The 18,779-nt window shown below is 42.7% G+C and overlaps 1 protein-coding gene across 1 annotated transcript in view; it reads right to left on the reverse strand.

Moving 5' to 3' along the window:
* The window catches only part of astn1 (astrotactin 1), a gene marked incomplete at both ends in the record, with an annotated part of 181,898 nt that overhangs the window by 10,274 nt on the left and 152,845 nt on the right, over positions 1-18,779 (reverse strand). The window contains 4 exons of the mRNA XM_080838023.1: positions 2,616-2,748; positions 14,384-14,535; positions 14,903-15,036; positions 15,308-15,576. Of these exons, the coding sequence (XP_080694149.1) occupies positions 2,616-2,748; positions 14,384-14,535; positions 14,903-15,036; positions 15,308-15,576 (688 nt within the window). The remainder of the gene's footprint in view (positions 1-2,615; positions 2,749-14,383; positions 14,536-14,902; positions 15,037-15,307; positions 15,577-18,779) is intronic.

Genomic DNA, 18,779 nt, shown 5'->3' on the forward strand with positions numbered 1-18,779 from the left:
GTGTTTAAGTTTGCTGCATGGGCATTTCTTTTATGGAGCTAGATAGGATGCAGGATCAAAAGCTTTTTGAGCTTTGTATGGAGCAGCATGCCTTATCTGATGGAACCATGCTGCAGGCTGAAGTCAAGGCAAGGTTAGACTATCAGATGAATGGACAATGTAGCTGAGAATCACTGGCTTACCTTAGCAGCTGGTAAAAGCTGGTCATTACCAAGAAGCACACTTTACATTACAATGGCCTTCTTACATCAGAATTTAGTACGTTTACACAGGAGTTTGAGCATTGCATTTAACCCATCTGTGAGCGCACATATCTGGAGCAGTGGCCAGCCACAGTGCTGGAGCAGTTGGGGGTTAGGTGAGAGAGGGCAAAGCGCTGTTCATTTAATCCCCCCGCCCACATATTTTTCTACTGGCCCAGGTTATTGAACCAGCAACCTCTCTGTCCAAAACCTGCTTCTCTGAGCTCTAGGCCGCCGCTACCAAATAATTACTACACTATTAAGAACAGTCTAGTAGTGCAGTATATGGAGTAATGATGTATAACAGTACACTGATACTTTACATCATAAGTCACATAGGACTAGGGGTCAGGTTTCTTCTAATTGAAGCCGAACATAATTTACTTGCCTCTCAACCTGGCAATTACAAAAAGCACAATGGTAGCAGACCCAGCCAGATGGAAGAGGCATTGACATTTTTTGAGCAACATATGTATTCCACAATAACAAAAACAGCTCTACATGTTCTATACCTACATAATTCAGTGTTTTAAAGATCAGACTCTAGGTGTCCAGTTTAATACAGATTATGGGGTACCATATATTATGTTTATTTATGTTTCCCTTGAGTTCTGTGCTGTCCAGCTGCAAATGTGTTTCGAATAGAAGTTCTTTCCTATTTGTACATGGAATGCAGACATGATTGTCTGTGGAACAGGTCACTAAAAAGACTAGTGCTACAGACCTTCTGTTAAAGGTGCTATATGCAAAAAATATGTAAAAAATATGTTTTGATGCAATGTCAAAGATGCCGATGTACTGAGTCGCTGAGATATCTACTAAAGTTAGCACGCTTACAAGCTGTCATCAGTCCATACTCTCTCATAATACCACTTGGTACATCAAGAGTGACTGTAGCACAACCAGCAAGCTTGGCTATATCCTGTAGTAAGTAGCAAGGCCATCGGTTAACATTAACAATCTAGCTGAAAAGCTCAAGTGCTAAAATTGAGGACCTACAGTCTATCTGCCCCGACTAAGTTAATGTAACATATAAATATCAATCGATGATAATGGTCTAAAGATATGTATCTATCATATAAATGTTGTATGCTACATGTAGCCTTTTGTCTCCATCTTGGTCAAACTCTTTGTTTACTTATGTGAAGGAAGAGGAGGTAGGGGACATAGGGGAAGACACATGCAGGGATACACTGTAGTGATACAACTTTTTGAAGTTCTATTCTGTTTCTGTAAAGAAAATGTGTTGTATGTGGTCTTGTTTTGCACATTTATGACTATTAGTGATACCAATAAGCAATTTCGGGCAAGTGTACTGACCTAGTATTTGGTTCCTCTTTTTGATGTTTACGCCACTTACCCTTCCTGACACAATGATCTCCTGATTCCTGTTTTTGCCATTACCATTAAGTACTCTATCTGACGCACTTTCAAGCTGTTCCAAGGCATGACCGACTTCCCCAGCTGTCTGATATATTTTTGAAAGACCCCAATTTGAGCTTTCACTTTGTCTAAAGAAAATACATAAACATGACTGGAGGAGATAGTTTAGTCCTCCCCCCTCCAAAGAAAATGAATGTGCCTCGTAAAAGAATGCTGCCTTAAACATTAGCATTTCCCCACAGGATCTCTCTACCACACACACAGACACAACACAGGCACACACAGCGGTATATCCGTTTGGATGCCAATGGCAGACTTCCCTTTGCTGCATGACAACACAGTGGAAGATAGGATGTGAGGAAATTATGTGATGATGATGATGTCATCATTTTTAAAGTTTGGTATGATTACTATAAAAAAAATCCCTGGCATTGCTCTCGGCCAGGAGAAAAAAAGGATATCCCCTACCTTAAAGTACGACAGCCTGTTCTCTGGCCAGTGCATACAGTTTACTCAGAGTTTAGCACTTTTCATTAACAAAGCCTTACACATTCATGGTGGTTACTAGGGGGTGCCGTACAATGTTGACTTATTTTCCATGTACTGTATTTTATGTTTTAAGATGGCTTCATGAGCCATATGGTTTTCTTTATACGACATGGTTCTAAAATGTTCTCAAAAGGGTAAAAGTCATACAGAAGAGTTCTGTAGTTGACTGGTAAAAGTCTGCTCTGTCAAACATATAACAGCTGATGCTGTGAAGGATCAGGCTTACGTCTGGCACAAATATTTGCCATTTCAGAATCAGTTGCTATTGGGGACTTGACAAAGTCCTGTGAAAACCCCATATTCAAACTGAACTCAAAACAAGAAAAATAATGGATTACATTGTTTTGTGTGTTTTGAAATATTATGGTGGTTCAGTGTATTGGTGTATAATTAATGGTTTGGTTTGTTATGTTGTTTTGAAATGCGGGCAGGGTGACTTACATGTAGGTGGTGTCTGGCTCCAGGCAGCGAATGATCATTGAGATGGAGGTCAGGGGGTCAAGGATGTCCCCCAGCATCACACACGGAGACTTAGACCCAGACAGGATGTCATCCACAAAACTCAACATGGTCTCTGTAAAAGAAGGATATGAGATGTATGTTTAGGTATACATCACTTCAGATTTACTTTAACTGTAGTGGAGAATAGACTTGGCCTAGGATTGGCAGATCATGAACCATAAAATATACATTATTTGGCACTGGAACGATAAAAAACACTGTGACACTTGTGGCATTTCATTAAGTCATAAAACAATAGAAAATAAATGCACACACACACAAAACAAGCTCTTCAATGAACCCCATGTCTCTCACAGGGCAACAGTGTTTGAGTGAGGAAGCACATGGATCTGCACTCAGAGAAGACAGGCATACACAGGCACAGACAGGGACACTCATCCACCTCTGAAAAGCTGTCCATGTGGAAAAAATGTGTTTCTCCGCTGTGCTTCCTCGCCCCCTCTGCGGTGTCCGCTGAGTGGATATGGAATAACCCCGGCCAGGAATGGAGACTTTGTGTGTCGGACACCAGAGGGAACATAAGTGTTTTCGGCTTCACACGAGACGCTTTTCGGCCCCGACACGTTCAGACAGCCTGAGGTCTGCCGCCCCCATGAATAAAGAGCCCCACAGAAAAGCTACCTGGCAGGTTGTAATAATATGCCATGCCTGCTCCTATTAAGGAGAGGCTGGGGAAGGTGTTTGCCCAGCTGGGCTTCATGCGTCACTGGACACGGGGGCTTGGGTCTCCAGTTTGAGATTCAGCACAGAGGAGAACCCTCCCATGGATAGGCCGATCTCTGGAGAAGGCGGACACCCAGTACGTACTTCCTCCCTGGAAGAAGGCTTGTTCAGAGGACCTCAGCTGGTCGCAGGCTGCTTCAAAACAAGGTGAGGGGCGCCAGGATAAACTTGGGAGGGAAAAACGAGAGCGTGTGTAGCTGTAGCTGTTTACTGGTGCAGTATGTGTGTGTGTGTGTGTGTAGGTGTGTGTGTGTGTGTGTAGGTGTGTGTAGGGACCTACAGAGGAGTGCCGACGAACATGTGGAGTGAAGTAAATGAAAAGTGACATTGTGAGGGACTGTAGTACTTGAAGTTGGATATCCTGACTAACCACACACACATTTCACAGTTGCACACATGTTGCAGACTCGCGGCTCCAAAACTCACCAAGGAACTAAGGAATACTGATGTAATTTAAATTTTAAAAAAGACTCCTTTAGGTTCATTCTACCCAAAATAAATAATCTTCCAGAAATTGTTCCTCACTGAATAAAGCACCAACACGTTCTTACCTCTCTAAGGCAGAAGTCAAAGAGGAATGAGAATGTTAGTGGTGTGGTCCTGAGAAGCCAAGTTTGACACAACTCAGAACATATGACATTGCGTACACAAAACACTTTGTCTTCCAATAAAGGGTTACTAGGAAACAGGGTCTATTTCAAAGCACTGAGTGACCAACAAACTACTTTCAGAATTCCACTGGTGTGGGTCTACAAGATGTGGTTCAGAGGAAGAAAGAGAAGACGATCAGGAACTGAGCCCTTTCCTGTTTTGATTTTGAACATAATTCAACTGTTTTGGCTGGAGCATGCATGCAAAAATCAGACCAATCAACTGTACCCCACACCATTATCAGCATTGCATTACATATCTCCATTCTTTGCTTTGAAATGCCTGCAATTACCCAATTATCAACTTAAACTTAAGTCCAACTTCGTGATTAATTACATTTCAGGATGCAACTCAATCGGTTTGATAATGGATAGCATTAACCAACACAGTTAATTGTGATTGTAGCTAATGTGTTTGCGTGTTGTAATCAAGATTTTACCATCTGTAGGCACGGAATATCGCTAGGCATGGCTTAGATCTAAGGCAGAGATAAAGATCTTGGGGGACTGGGGCCATGTATATGTTTGCCCACTTTGCAAACAAGTACGATTTTTTTATGACTGATCATGCCGTTATACGGGCAGTTTTTGAGAACATCACACAAGAAACCTTCCAAGGGGAATACTTCTTGACAAACTGAAAGAGTTAGTACTCACATGGAATGAAACATTTCTATATCAAAGTCATATCTATATCACTTAATCAAACTCCTTGGATAGTCTGTCTGAGCCATCAGTCTGTCTGAGCCATCATTTTTTGAAAGCGCCATCTCTTTATAAATTTAACATAGTACAACATCTGAAACAGGAATCTGGCACATGTTAACAAATTTATGCTCTTCTTCAGGTTCCAACCACAAAGCTTGCCCCATTTTTCACTGGGAAGGGCCTCGCATGGCAGGAAAACCAAGGTGTCTGGCTGACCTTCACTGCTGTGTTCCCAGAGGCTTTAGTCAATTCTGCCTCATGATTCTGTCAAACAGTCTTTCGGTCACTGAGGGCTTTCAATCATTCAGACTTCTCTGCAGAGTGCTGTCTGATTGATTTAATGAGTTGAAAGTATGTTGAATTGAAAGTGGTCAGCCGTGCTAAGAGTGCCCCCTCAAACACGTTTAAATGTAATGGGATGAAAATTCATCCCAAAGTTTTTATTTCTTCTTTAAACACGATGAAGGGTCATCAAAATCACATACAAGATTTTTACTGTTCACGATAACGCTAATATTTGATCTTTTGAATCTTTCATAGTAGGTGATAAAAAAAAATTAGACACGTCAGGGTTCAGTGGTTTACAACAATCTCCTCTCTCACAAGATTCTTCATTCAGTGCAGTGCATTTTCTTTGTCAGAAAACACTCTCAATGTGATCACAATATAGTTTTCAGTAAAAATGTAAAGAGGCAGTAAGAACCTTTGGTCTAAAACTATCCAGCTGCCTAGCTAGGAGCCAACATACAGCAACAGCATCTAGAATTGTCCATTCTTAGACTGATATCAGGCATTTGTCCTGATCCATTTGGAAATATTCTCTTACCACAAGAGATTCTAAAACAACAACAAAAATGCTGAACAAAACATGTTGGGGCATATCTTCAAAAATAATACAGGACACAGCTAAGATTGACTGTTGTACTAAACTTTTTCAAACACGAGTGGAAATGGTTTCTTTCACTCACACTACAGAATGACATAGATGGAGAAGATGTTCCATGATCATTTGCAGAACTGGGTGGCCCTCTTGGTAGGACACTCATCGGTTCTTTTTATCAATCAGCAGAGATGGGAACAACAGCAGTGAACTGGCTTCATATTAGCTACTAGTCTTCAGGGCCCCAGGAATTCTGACAATACTTCCCATATGGCTCTGCTGGTACCACTCTGGATCAGCTGTGAGAAGGGTAGTGAGTTCAGTCAGGACTACCCTTAACAAATATGCAATAGTTGTAATTTCAATAATTCAGTGAGTGGAAAATGGAGAGTGAGAAAGAAAGAAGGAAAGATAGGTAAACAATTCACAGGAGTTCGGTCTTGTCCAGATCACTGGGAATTTCACAAATTCCATTAAAGCTGTGTGGTACCAGTAGATTTGGCAGTCCTGCAAACACTCAACAAATCACATCTGGATCTTGTTGTCTACTTTGATGAACAAAAGTCCAGAGATGGACAACAACAGTTTGTAGTGTATTGATTCTTGGCACTTGCCAGCAGAAACAATGATTAACAGACCTGATCTCCCACAAGGAAAGTATAGTTTCAGAAAAACACAGGATATAAAATGCTAATATCAAAGTGTGTGGGTGTGTGTGTGTGAATACTACACCCCACTTGTCTAGACAAAAAGAAAGACACCACTTCAATCAGGCTGTATCTGCCATCTAAGTCATTCCTCAGTAACAGGTTGGATGGATTCTACTTTCTTTCAGTTGAGATAAATCACCTTTCCTGAAATATGTCAGAAACACACCGCTCAACTCACAGCAAAACAGGTGATAGCATTTAGTCACTGTGTGCTCCAAAGCTACATTTCAAGTATACTCCCTTGAAAAGCATTTTATGATGAAAGCAAGTATGGACCACACAAAAGCATCAAAAACAAGCATGGATGAAAAAAGGTCATTTGCATTTCGGCACAAATAATTGAGCATGGATTGCACTGACGCACAGCAGCCATGTTGGCAGCATGAATGAACTGAGCTGCTGAAAAGCCTTGGAATGTAGATACAGCCTGCAACCCACACGTTGACCTTGTGCATGAAGTGAATCATTCATGGAGTTCAAACTGTTGTCTTTTTTATCAGTAATTCTATTAATTGATGAATGCAATTGACCAATGCACAGTTGAACATCTTACCACATACAAAAAAAGCTTAATTAAAAAGCAAGACCCCTATATGCTTGCATTTACCTCGGTGGCTTCCTAAATGTTATGATGTAGCCTACAGTAATTGGAGAATACATAATGACATAATGAGATATTTATGGGAACCCGAGCATTAACTTTTTGGCTGTTAGATGAAAAAAGTTACTGACCAGGCATAGTTTTTTACCTGCCAAAAGGTTTTCCTAACATAATATATCAGTAATGTACCACCTTTCATGTGTAATTTTCATTCTAAACAAATATAGGATGGATATTCGGAGTGAGGCGAGCTCTCATAGCTTTTCATAACTTTTCCATGATGGATGAGCCGACGACAAAAGAGACTCTGCAGGACTATGATTTTGAGATTCCCGAACGGGCTGGCCACCTCCATTTGAACGCAGATGCTCTGTACAGATTGCTGTGTGAAAAAGACAGCAGCAGGCAGTAGTAGTGTCAGCACATTGAGGACTTCAGCGGTGGCAGCTCTGCTCTTGCCTGGAAGAGTCTTCATCTCCTACCGCAACTCTGTTCGTTCCAAGCCACCAAGGCTCTGCAGGGACATTCTCAACGACAGTGGCAGGTTCCAAAGAGGGTCTCCCCCTTCATTCACTACACTTACAGTATATCTGAGTAAGCCCTTGCTCCATTGATGTCCCATTATTTATAATTACCATTATTCAATGTCTGTGTGCCATTTAATACATCCACAAGTGGTTGTCATCACTTTGAACCCAAGACTGCCTTTCATTGGTAAGCAGCTTTTGAGAAATGAAATGTCGCTCCAGGCTATGCAGTAAATGGTGTTCCCTGGTTGTCTATTTCCTATGCTTGCTAACTAGCTAGCTTACTAAGGACATTTTTAATGTTTAGATGGCCAGAGTTCCATTTGCAATTTTACACTTTATTCATGTAATACACCATTAGGGAGAGAATGGAATGGTCTGCCATGAGTCCAGACCTCAACCCAATTGAACACTTTTGGTATCAGCTTGGGCGTGCTGTACGTGTTAGTGACCAACACAACCGTGATGGCTGATCTGCAACGACTCTTGGTTGAGGAATGGAATGCCATCCCCACAGCAATGCATGACCAGGTTGGTGACCAGCATGAGGTGGTGGTGCCAAGCTGTTGTGGCTGCGTATGGATCATCCACCTGCTCCTGAGGCTCCTGAGGGTGTATTAAATGAATAAAGTGTACAATTGCCAATATGTCTCGTTTGTTCCTTGTTACTGATCGAGAGTTCTATCATCCAATCCACCAAACAACTGAAAACAAGAGTGAGTACCAACATAAGAATAAACTGTTTAGCATTTAGCAATTAGCATTGAGCAATTTTGGCAATTTTGTCATGGGCGCAACCCACATATTCAGCTCTGCTGCTCATCCCCCAAATGTATGTTCTTACAAATGTGGCACCCTTTCAAAGGAAAATAAACAGGCTTTCCGACGGTATAAAATGTATTGCCAAGAAGCATTGTGACAATTATTAAATAATCTACCAAACGAATATACGAATACCATGCATCAGGTAAAAACCTACTTTTTGTGCTATGTTTTAGTTAGGATAGTTAAAAAGCCACGATGGGTAGAAACCCTCTGGGTGCCTGGGCTGTTTCATATTAACACAAGTTAATTTTTACTTCATATCATATAGCGACTATTTGTTAAGATGGTTCCTTTAGCTAGAAACAGCTAGGATGGTTCATAAGACTTTTCATAATGATTAGTCATTAAATGTGGTTGGGTGTGAATACATAGCATCTGTTAATTTATCGTTATGGAAGACTGAATGTGATTTAAAATGTGTTATCTATGCTATTTAGTTTTTACCTGAAGCATGGTATTCGTATATGAAAGAGAGACCCATTCACGCCTTGCCTGGCAGAGTTTCTGGCACATTACTAACTACCAGGATTGTATAGGTTACAAGTTAATACGTCAATAGTCGAGAAATGATGGTAACATGAATGACTGTTTTAAGTTTGTCTGTGTGCTCTGTGGTAATGTGAGAATAGAAATGTCTGCCACTCCTGCTCTTCTGTATGAGTGTTTCCTGCTGTATGTAGCCTACCTCAAAATAAAAAGCTTGAGGCCAACCATAGCAAACAACTTTGTCTTCTTTAAAGACCCCAGCGCTGAGACTATAGTATGACTTACATTTAAAAAATTGAGGAAATAAATATGTGCAGGTTGGAGTCTGGATGTCTACTGGCTCACATTGTTTAGGGCCAATAAAAGAAAACTCATTCACTGTTTGTACCTTTACTCTACAAAACTGAACTACAAAACTATGCATGACAACTCAATATTAATGCAGACACTCAAAAATGTATGTAACTGTTCGAGTTGGCTACTTTGCAACCCCTACAACACACTGAATTTCTGCACCCCCTTAGCAGGAGTACCTGTAGCAAGGTAAGCTGAGGTAATGCTGGACACCTCAAGTTCAACAACAATGGTGGCAGCTGTAGAGGTTTTTCGGATTGTGTGATTGTGTAGCTTGTGTTCTGTGTGTCTCACCCCCCTCACCCTGTCGCATAGATATGGCAAGCCGTTTTAACATTATCAGATTGAAAAGACAGACAAGTGAAGTATTTTTTCGAAGACAAACAGCACCCATATTTAACACGCCAAAGTGGTGCGGTAACTGCTATCATCATCAACCTGCTAAAACAAAAATCTACATGCCATTGGCTCTTGGCGGGTGCTAATTTTGCTCCCTGATGGGAGCTTACAGGGATATGGAAATGTGGACATATGCTATTATGACTACTGTTCAACCACTTAGTACTTACCACTACAAGGACTGAGCTCCTGTATCAATAAAGAAATAAAGAAAATATTGAAAAAAAACAAAAATAAATAAAAATGTTTTCTATGTGAGACTTTTCAAATTCCATAACACATTTTTCTGAAATAACTTACTTTGTCAAGAATAAACTAGCAGGCAATGATGTTAATTCAACATTTATTCTATCACAGTGGCAGTGATCCCGGCCACAGATGTGGGCAGAAGCCATTTGCCAAGCGGGCATCTGCCAATGGGGCCCACACTCAGTCCAGGACAGGATATACAAAACTCACCAGACTGGACTTTTATTTGGAGGTGAGTTCCTTCCACATGGCACACCGCACGGCCAGACACACTTCATTTTCACGACTTAAATTTATAGATCACTGACTTTATGTCATAACACTGCCTGCTTCAATAAAGGCCTGGGGTCTGCTGGCGGGGGTCTGATGGATGGAGATGGCGGTGTTTTGTGCTGTTTTGCGGCAACCTGTCAGCGTTGCTGTACGGCCGGGTCCAGGTGCATGGGGCCCCTGTGCAGGGGGCCCCACTGTGTCTCCTGTGCTCACAGCTGGGCGTTTGTTCTCCCCCCATCTTTTTCTCTGTCTCACACACACACGCACATACAAACACACACACTTACGTGGTGAGAGAGTGGTGCCAGCTTCCGCGCAGCACCTGACCCTGGGCCTCCTCCGCCGACAAGGAATGAGCTCATGCACCAGGGGCGTCTCTCAGCGGCGGAAAACATTCCACAGAGGTGAAGCCCCGTCTTCCACCTTCGGGCACGCATCCCTGCTTCTTGGGAGCCCTAACCTCCCCCTAACATCCTCCCCCCCCCCCAGGCCCACGCCCTCATTCCGCTTCCCACCCTGTCCGGAGGGGTTTACGGGAGGAAGCGTGGCACCCAGCTCCCAGCAGCACATGGCGCTGTGAGTAATCTGTTTATGGATTGGATGTCATGTACCACTGACCCACGAGTAAACCCCTCTGTTATTGGGCGATCAAAGCACTGACATCACCCTGGCCGGGGTGGATGTTTGTTTTCACAGGGAGTCTGGACCGGCCAGGATGACTGAAAGCAGACTTCCGATTCAGTCAGCTTCCACATCTGGGGAGAAGTCTATGATGTCAAGTTGTGTGCCTGAATCCCATTATGAGCTAGATTAGCACACAAACAATCCGCTGCCAAAGAGCACCATGCTAAAGTCATTAGCTAGTGTGTATTGCATCGACCCGCTGACACCTTAGACCGACACGTCTTTTTCCTGCTCATCAGTTCGCTCACCTTGAGGCCCAGAGGGCAGAGGACTATAACTACACCTGTTAGAACATATATCTTTGCCTTGCCTTTAGCTGCTTTTGAGTAACTGAGCAGAATGAGCAGAATCTATTCCAGAAGTACAGTATAGGAATTCTATTCTTCATAGAAAAACTGAAAAAAAAACAGGAAAGGCCTTTGGAGAGGAACGCTGCTCATTTGTCATTCATGTGTTTACTGAAAATAAGACAGATTTTATATATATTTTTTACATCTGGTGGATTTCATTCAGATCCTTTCAGTAAACAGTGTAAAGATGCTATCCGCAGTACGCAGTGAAATCAAGCACCAGCAAAGATGAAGGGCACATGTCAACACTTAACATTATAAAAAAAAAAAAAAAAACTACAAATTTCCAGGAAGGCTTAATCCTTATAAGAGCACCTCCTCGTTGAACACATTTGCCCATTCTCACATTTGGACTTGGTATAACATTATGTTCTTTTGTTTTCAACAGGCAAAGCACTTTCAAAGTCAAATTTGGAGGGCACACAATAAAAACTGGATCAGGGATGGGGGGGGGGGGGGGGGGGGGGGGGGGGTTGCAATAAACATGCCTCTAAAGTCAGCCAGACAGATAGACAAAAGAGAGGGGAAATATCCAGGGCTGATGAGGAAGCCAAGGGGCCTGCACACACTGCGCATAGCCTACAGGACAGCTTGTTTCAGATACGGATGGATGGTTAGTGTGTGGGTGTGCAGCTCTGTGTGGCCCTGCCCTCGTCTGACACCCAGCTATGCAGATGCACATAAGCTCTGTTATGTAATCACAAGAACTACATAAAGTTTCGTTTCAATTAACTTTGCCTTGGACAACAACTGTCGTCACAGTTTCTTTTTTTGATATATTTTTTGGGGGGGGAATGCTCTGTACTGTAACTGGTAACAGGCCTCAGCTGCTTGCTGAGCTGTGTTCTGAGAGCTCTCAGGTTTTCTAAGGCTGAGGTGAGTTCAGAGAAGAAGGATATTGTTGCAGGATGAGAAGACCAAACGGACACCCTTTGCTTTCGACGTAAGGTTACTTAATGCAGGAACATTTCTGGGGTTTTATCGGACGGGATCGAGTGAATCGTAAATTCGTCTACATCTGCCTCCCAGCCCTTCATTCCCCAGAAGCAAGACGGTCCAAGGATTTTAGAACGCTTCCTCTCTCTCTCTCATGTGCAGCCGCGAACCAGTCCATCAATCGACAGTGAATCCACGTTGACAAAACAAATGTTGAAAAATAAACAACTAAATAAGCAAAGAACAGAGTGACTTTTCCGGTAGGTCCACGTGTCTGTTTATCCTTCTCTGGTGTAAATAGTAGGCTTGAGAGCACCAATAATTATAAAAGCCTGTCAGAATGATCACATGGTGTCAAACTGTCAACTGTCTTCAAATGCATGAAAAAAAAGAAACGTTCAAGAAACGTGGCTACAAAACAAGGTTTTTTTTGCTGTGGTGGATGATTTTATCTGATTCCTTTTCAAAAACTGGCCTAGTTTTAAGGAATGTGTGCAGCCTAGACCAAACCGCACGAGGAGAACATAGACTTCAATCTAGACCCTGGAACTCTGGGCATATGAAAATGTCAGGCTGTGAAGACGACTCTCCCCAACCAGTTGTGCCCAAACAAACAACAAGCCAATTGTAACAAGTGATGTAAGAGTGGGTTTGAATTAGATCCCATATCTTACTCTGGAAGCATGCTACCAAGCCCACTGTGAAATGCCCTTAGGTAGAGACCCCCAGCAGGCAGCGAAGGAGAGTGTGCCAGGGCACTGCATGTATGTATACCCATGGTGCTATGGGTCATCCAACTCCAGCCCCATAGCACTGGCAGCCTTTTCAGGCCAAAGGCAGCATTTCACAGTCCTAAATTAAGCTAGTGCTTTGATATTGCTGCCAATGCCATATAAAAAGTATGTAGCATTGTTACATAATCACTCTGTACATTATCATGGGAGTGAATGAAAAGATTAAGGTCTGCAAAAACCACTCACCTGGTGTCACTGAACATTCACAGTTGGTGTTTGATCGAGACATGAATCCCTAGTTGAAAATGTCAGGAATTCATGACATGAATATGTGGGACATGTAGTTAAAAGCCTTTACATTTTCGCTATTCTTCACTATAACATCAATGCAAGAATGCTTAAAGTTCAATCTTTTTGAAGCATCTTCAATTTCTCTGGAGGGTTAAAAGTGGTTTCCTAAACCCGGCAAAATATTCATCAGGCATGGACCACAGAAATGGGTGTTTGGTTGAAATGGCCGCAGAGATCCAAACAGTGAGAAGTAACGTTTGCAATTTCTACCTGAAGATGGATGAGGTGTTTTGGATGAAGAGAGCTCTCTTAAAAACACACTATTAGTCAAACTTGAAAATGATTAAAGAGAATGCTAAATGCTTCCTGGCTATAACTGACAGAAGTTTTTCGAAAGGAAGACAGGAATCAACAGATGATGGAATGAATACCTAAAGTTCCTTATAAGTATTCTAGTAATCCCTAATGAGACGTAGAGGATGATGGAGGCTTAATGCGTTTTCTTTGAGATTTAGCTCTCACAGGCAGCCGAACTGAGGCTAACTATGATGTGCTGAATACTTAGTAGGTTCTTCTCAATATGCAATAAATGTGTTCTGAATAACTTTAATAATACCTGACAAATCTATAAAAACACTATTCCTGCATATTCCATACACAAATATGGAATAAAAACAGGTTGCACTAGATTGTACTTGACACTCCAAAGGCTTACATGGTGACCACATCTTAAAAATGATGTCTTTCTTGGTGATTGAGCACTACCCAGTGGCAAAACCCAGTATTACAACTCTCACACAAAATTCTGTGGGGTCATTCTCATTCTCTCATTCTCTTCATTGTATCCTTCACTGAAGGCATCCTGCTAAAACCGGTTGACAAGAACAAAACTGGCAACCATAGGAGCTTGAAGTGAGGAGAAAGCAACATGTGTCAACCTTTCAGACAAGGAAAGAGGAGAACACCAACCCTATGAAGGCTTTCCTTTTACATTATGTTAAGCGTTCATATTTCAGATAGATATATTGGATTTTAGATAGACCAAGTATATCAATTCATGACTTCTTAGTTATTTAAGATAAAAAAAGGCATGTTACAACAGAATATTTGGGTTTGACATGGTGTCTGAGTCAGCAAGGAAATGTCATCTCGCAAATTATTCACTATTCATATTCCAGCCTCCTTGGATATCATCCTTATATCTCCTGGTGCTGTATGAGCTGAGACAAGCTAAGTAGAAGAGTGTAAGAGAAAAGGAAACATGTTTAAACAAACTAGAAGCAGGAAGTAAAAAGAAAAAAACGTACCTGTTTCCACTTTGGAGTGGTCTGTCCTCTCTGTCACTTTTTCTTGACTGATGAGGTAATCAACAATTCGCACTCCGATAGGTGGCTCTGTGTGCTTCCATTCCACGATAACCAATGAGCTGCTGGGCTCATAAGTGTGGGACAGCCTCAACCTGGGTGAAAGACAAGAAGGGAAGGCAAGACACATAGCTTATATATAATGACCACAAAATGAACACTGTTAATGTGATGAATAATTTAATGTGTTCCTCTGCTGTTGTCGTTGTTACTAAAAATAATAAGAATGATGATGATGACGATGGTCATAATTGAATATTAATAGAAATGATAATAATACTTATAATATTATTAATTATAGCTTGTGCATATTGTTATTTTGATTAAACAAGTTTTTTGTATACATTCATTCATCGTTTAAAACTAGCTGGATCATACATCTAATTGAGCGGGGAAAGTACATCAGCCTGTGAGGGCTCAGACTGCGTTTATCATCTCTGCAGATCCTGTGGGGTGACTCACCTGGGCTGAGGCAGTGGGGCACAGATTGGCAGGCCGTCTGCCCCGAAGGCACTGGAGTCACAGCGGCACCAGTCATCAATGACATCGCCCTTGCCGGAGCACCAGAGCATGCTCATCATGGCCTCCTGCAGGGCCTGTCAGGGGGCAGAGAAGCATGCAGATGTGCAGTCAGGTGAAGCTGAGGAGTAACCATGGGCGATCATGGGCAACAGTACACTGAAAAGCTATCACACTGTCCAACTGTGGTATGTCATGAATACTGAATGTTTTTGACCTTGGAGTATTCAAGACTTTGCATTCACTGGTAGACCACCATAAGGAGCTCTATGGACGGAGGGTAAGCATAAATAGTCGTGAGCGATGAGTAGTGTTGGAGTTAAAGCTTGACAAAATGGCAGCTCTCACCTGGAAGGTCTCGTTGTTGGAGACGAGCTCGTAGATGGGCGTTGCCTTGGTGATGTGGAGCAGGACAGGCTCAGCAGGACGTGCGGGCCCAGGGCTCATGTGGCAGAGGTGGCAGGACAGCGGGCACTGGCCCTGGCTGCTGCAGTCCATGCGCACCCCCGCCGCCATGCGCTTGGCACCCGAGTCCAGCAGGCTGGCAATGTAGGCCGGGTAGGTGAGCGTGCGGGGCTCCTTGTCGCGCTCTTCTGACTCATCTGATGGAGAGTTCCCTGGAGAGGGGAGACAGACAGAGAGAAAGAGAGAGACAGAGAGAGCAAGAGAGAGAGAGAGAGGAAGAGAGAGAGAGAGAGAGAGAGAGAGAGAGAGAGAGAGAGAGAGAGAGAGAGAGAGAGAGGTGAAGTGCAGGGCTCTCTTTAATAATTTAAGCGTTTAGCTGTTTATTGATCACAAACAAGAACACACTTTCAAAAAGAACAGTAGCCGAGCCGCTGTCACAGGGCTTATTTCACATCCAAGAGTCAAGGCTAGAGACTAGAGAGGAAGCAGCAGAATATTATATGAACAGAGGCAAGACTTATGGGAATAGCAAAGGTGTGAGGAGCCCCAGCATCACATAACACCTCCACCACATCTCAGTACATTAGGCTGGTTAAATTGCTGTCTGAAATGTATAATACTGCATGCATTAAACATTGAAAAAGGACAAAAGCAATAATGGAGCGTCATTTTGGAAATGTTTATCTCTAAAATTGTTGTGCACACCGAAGAGTGGAGGAAAAAACCTCGAAGAAAAAAAACCACTTTGCCTCAGTCCCCAAATGACCACTTTAGAGTGGGTTATTTCCAGTATGTGGTCCTCCCTTGAGTAGTTGACAGGACTAGCATTTTCAAAGACTTGTTGAAACACGTGTTGTGCAAAATGCAGTAACTGTCTCTAAAGCTTACAGTAAGTTCTCCCTGTTTTCTCCTCTGAAAGTATCAGAATACCATTAGTGCTCTCTCTCTCCCTCTGCTGAGACCAGAGCAAACACAAGATCACAAGCTATTTTGAAAGCTCAACAGCCAATTAGGGAATAACCCTTTTGCTGGTGCAGGCTTTAATAAAATAAGACAAGTTTATGACTCTAAAGGCTAGAGGGAAACACAACTACGGTCTGCAGATGGAGCTGAAGTGTGAACCTCAGCTTCATGGCAGAGAAAACAGAAGTCACCTCTTGACTTGAATGGAACATGAAGTGACTGCAAATGGGCACCCAAAGTTCCCTTCGCAGCAAATGAAGAGCAGAATAAAGAGCTGAGGCTGCCGGCACACATCAATCTGAACTCTTTGGCTGAGCAAAGTTCTCCTCATCTCCCCCAGCTTCAAACTTCCGTAATCACCTCCGAGCTGAATTTTCTAATTGAGTTTAATTCATTTGGTGGAAATCACTCTGCTCAGCAGGGACAACAGGAGGCGCTGGAGCACTTGTGGGGATGGCACAGGTCTGGGCTTAAAGGAGCGAGCTCCTCTTCTTTAACACGAAAGCTGTGAGGCTTCATTCAGAAGCAGGAGACAAATGAAGGGCTACTCATTTAGTGCCCATTTATAGAAATACACTGGATGTGAATATAACAGTGAAAAATATGGCCAAAGAATAACACTCAGATATTGTACATGAACACACACACACACACACACACACACACACACACACACACACAAACACACTCACAAAATGTTTGGCTTCCTTAAATGGCATCCTGAGTTTAGTATTAGCAACATTGTTTATGTTGAAAAGGGATCTGAAGGGGCCTGTTTCTTAAAGTTGTGCTTTGATGATGAAATGTGCTGTTGTGTTTGTTAATCTGTCAGAGTCTCAATTAGTTGATTTGATTAAGATGAAGGTTTTCAGATTGTGCAGCACAGAACGGTTAGTATATAGTACTAACTTACCATTAAGTGGGTTTTCGGTTTGTAAAAAAAAAAAAAGGAAGAAAAGAATGAAAGAACACAGAAAGAAAGGAAGAAGAAAGATAGAACCATCAAACCCTATAGCTTGTCCCGGTTCTCTCTCACCATGTAACACTAGATGTTGCTCAAAGACCTCTTTTGCATTTATCCCCACTGAAATGCTGTGGGGTGTACCTGTCAGCTCCACACAATTCTGTTCCAGTGGGGCGTAAGAGTAAGCATGACATGATACAGAATATCTGTTCTTTGATGGAATTAATGTGACAATCCTCATTATATACCGTGGTAAATAGGCACAGAGACCTCTCAGGCCCACCGACGCAGCCAAAGCAGAAGGAAGTGAATCTCATCTGATTCCTTGGAGGAAGGAAGTGAGGATCCCCTGCGACTGTGTTAGGCGAACATCAAGGGAGAGCGAATTACCTTCACAGACAGTGGAAAGCATCCGGGCACTTATGCAAATCTCTGTGACGAGCTGCTTCAGCTGGGACAGATGTGTGGTTGTTCCTCAACGTTTTTCAAAAGGCACGACGTGCTACACCTCTACATAGATTATCATAAATGCTGTCAGGCACCCCTAGCAAGACTGCTCTCCAGAGCATTCACGCGCAGCACCGTTTGCATGAACAAACAGCACGTATGTAAATGCAAACAGGCCCGTGCAGCAGCCTTTCTGATGAGTTTTTTTTTTGCATTTGGCATAAGCTTCAAACGCTGGTTGTTTTTCATTTTGTCACTGTTTCCATGGAGATATCAGTCAGAGACAAAAAGTTGGGTGGCTTTCAGTGATGCAGGTATGCCGTGGACAACGTCCAGGCATCGGTTCTAATAAAGAGGGCTGTGACGGTGACACACTACCACGTCCCACTTGGTTTCCAGCTCTCTGCGGCCTAGTGGCCCTTTCGATCTCGCACTCGTTGATTTATTCCTCCACTTTAAGCACAGTGTGCGTGGGCTGCCAAGGTTTTACTGACAGGCGTCCCCCCTGGCACTTTAATGAAAATCCGCAGCAGCGTCTCTCTGCGGCCTGCTTCAGATGAGACTGATGCCGTTTATTTACCCGTGATTGCGTCTGCCCAGTGACACAAAGAGCTGTGACATCTTGTTTGCGGAGCTCTCGAGGATAAACTAATTTCAGTATGTTTAAGCTACCTGTGTACAAAGAGGTGCACATATCTGCAACGGAGGAGCAATGAAGGCCAACCGGCACAAGTCCTGTGGTGTGAATGCGAGGCAATTTACTAAGGATTTTCTCTGAACAGAACCATTTAGCCAAGGTCTCCCAGGAGGCAAGAGAATGCATTGAATAGAGGTGAAACATCAATCTAAATAGGCCTGAATAACAACAATGTTTAAAGCGGTCCCTGGAGACACTCTTGGGAGCTATTTTTCAGATGAACCTAAAGTAGAATTATGCATTAACAGAATTAACAGCCAAGTTACTGTTCATTATTGTCCTGTCTATTAATGCACACATACTTTACAGTCACCCAATGCACACGCATAAAATGCATAAAAAGG

Source organism: Sprattus sprattus, assembly GCF_963457725.1.
Source record: "Sprattus sprattus genome assembly, chromosome: 4".
In the NCBI taxonomy this organism is placed as follows: Eukaryota; Metazoa; Chordata; class Actinopteri; order Clupeiformes; family Clupeidae; genus Sprattus; species Sprattus sprattus.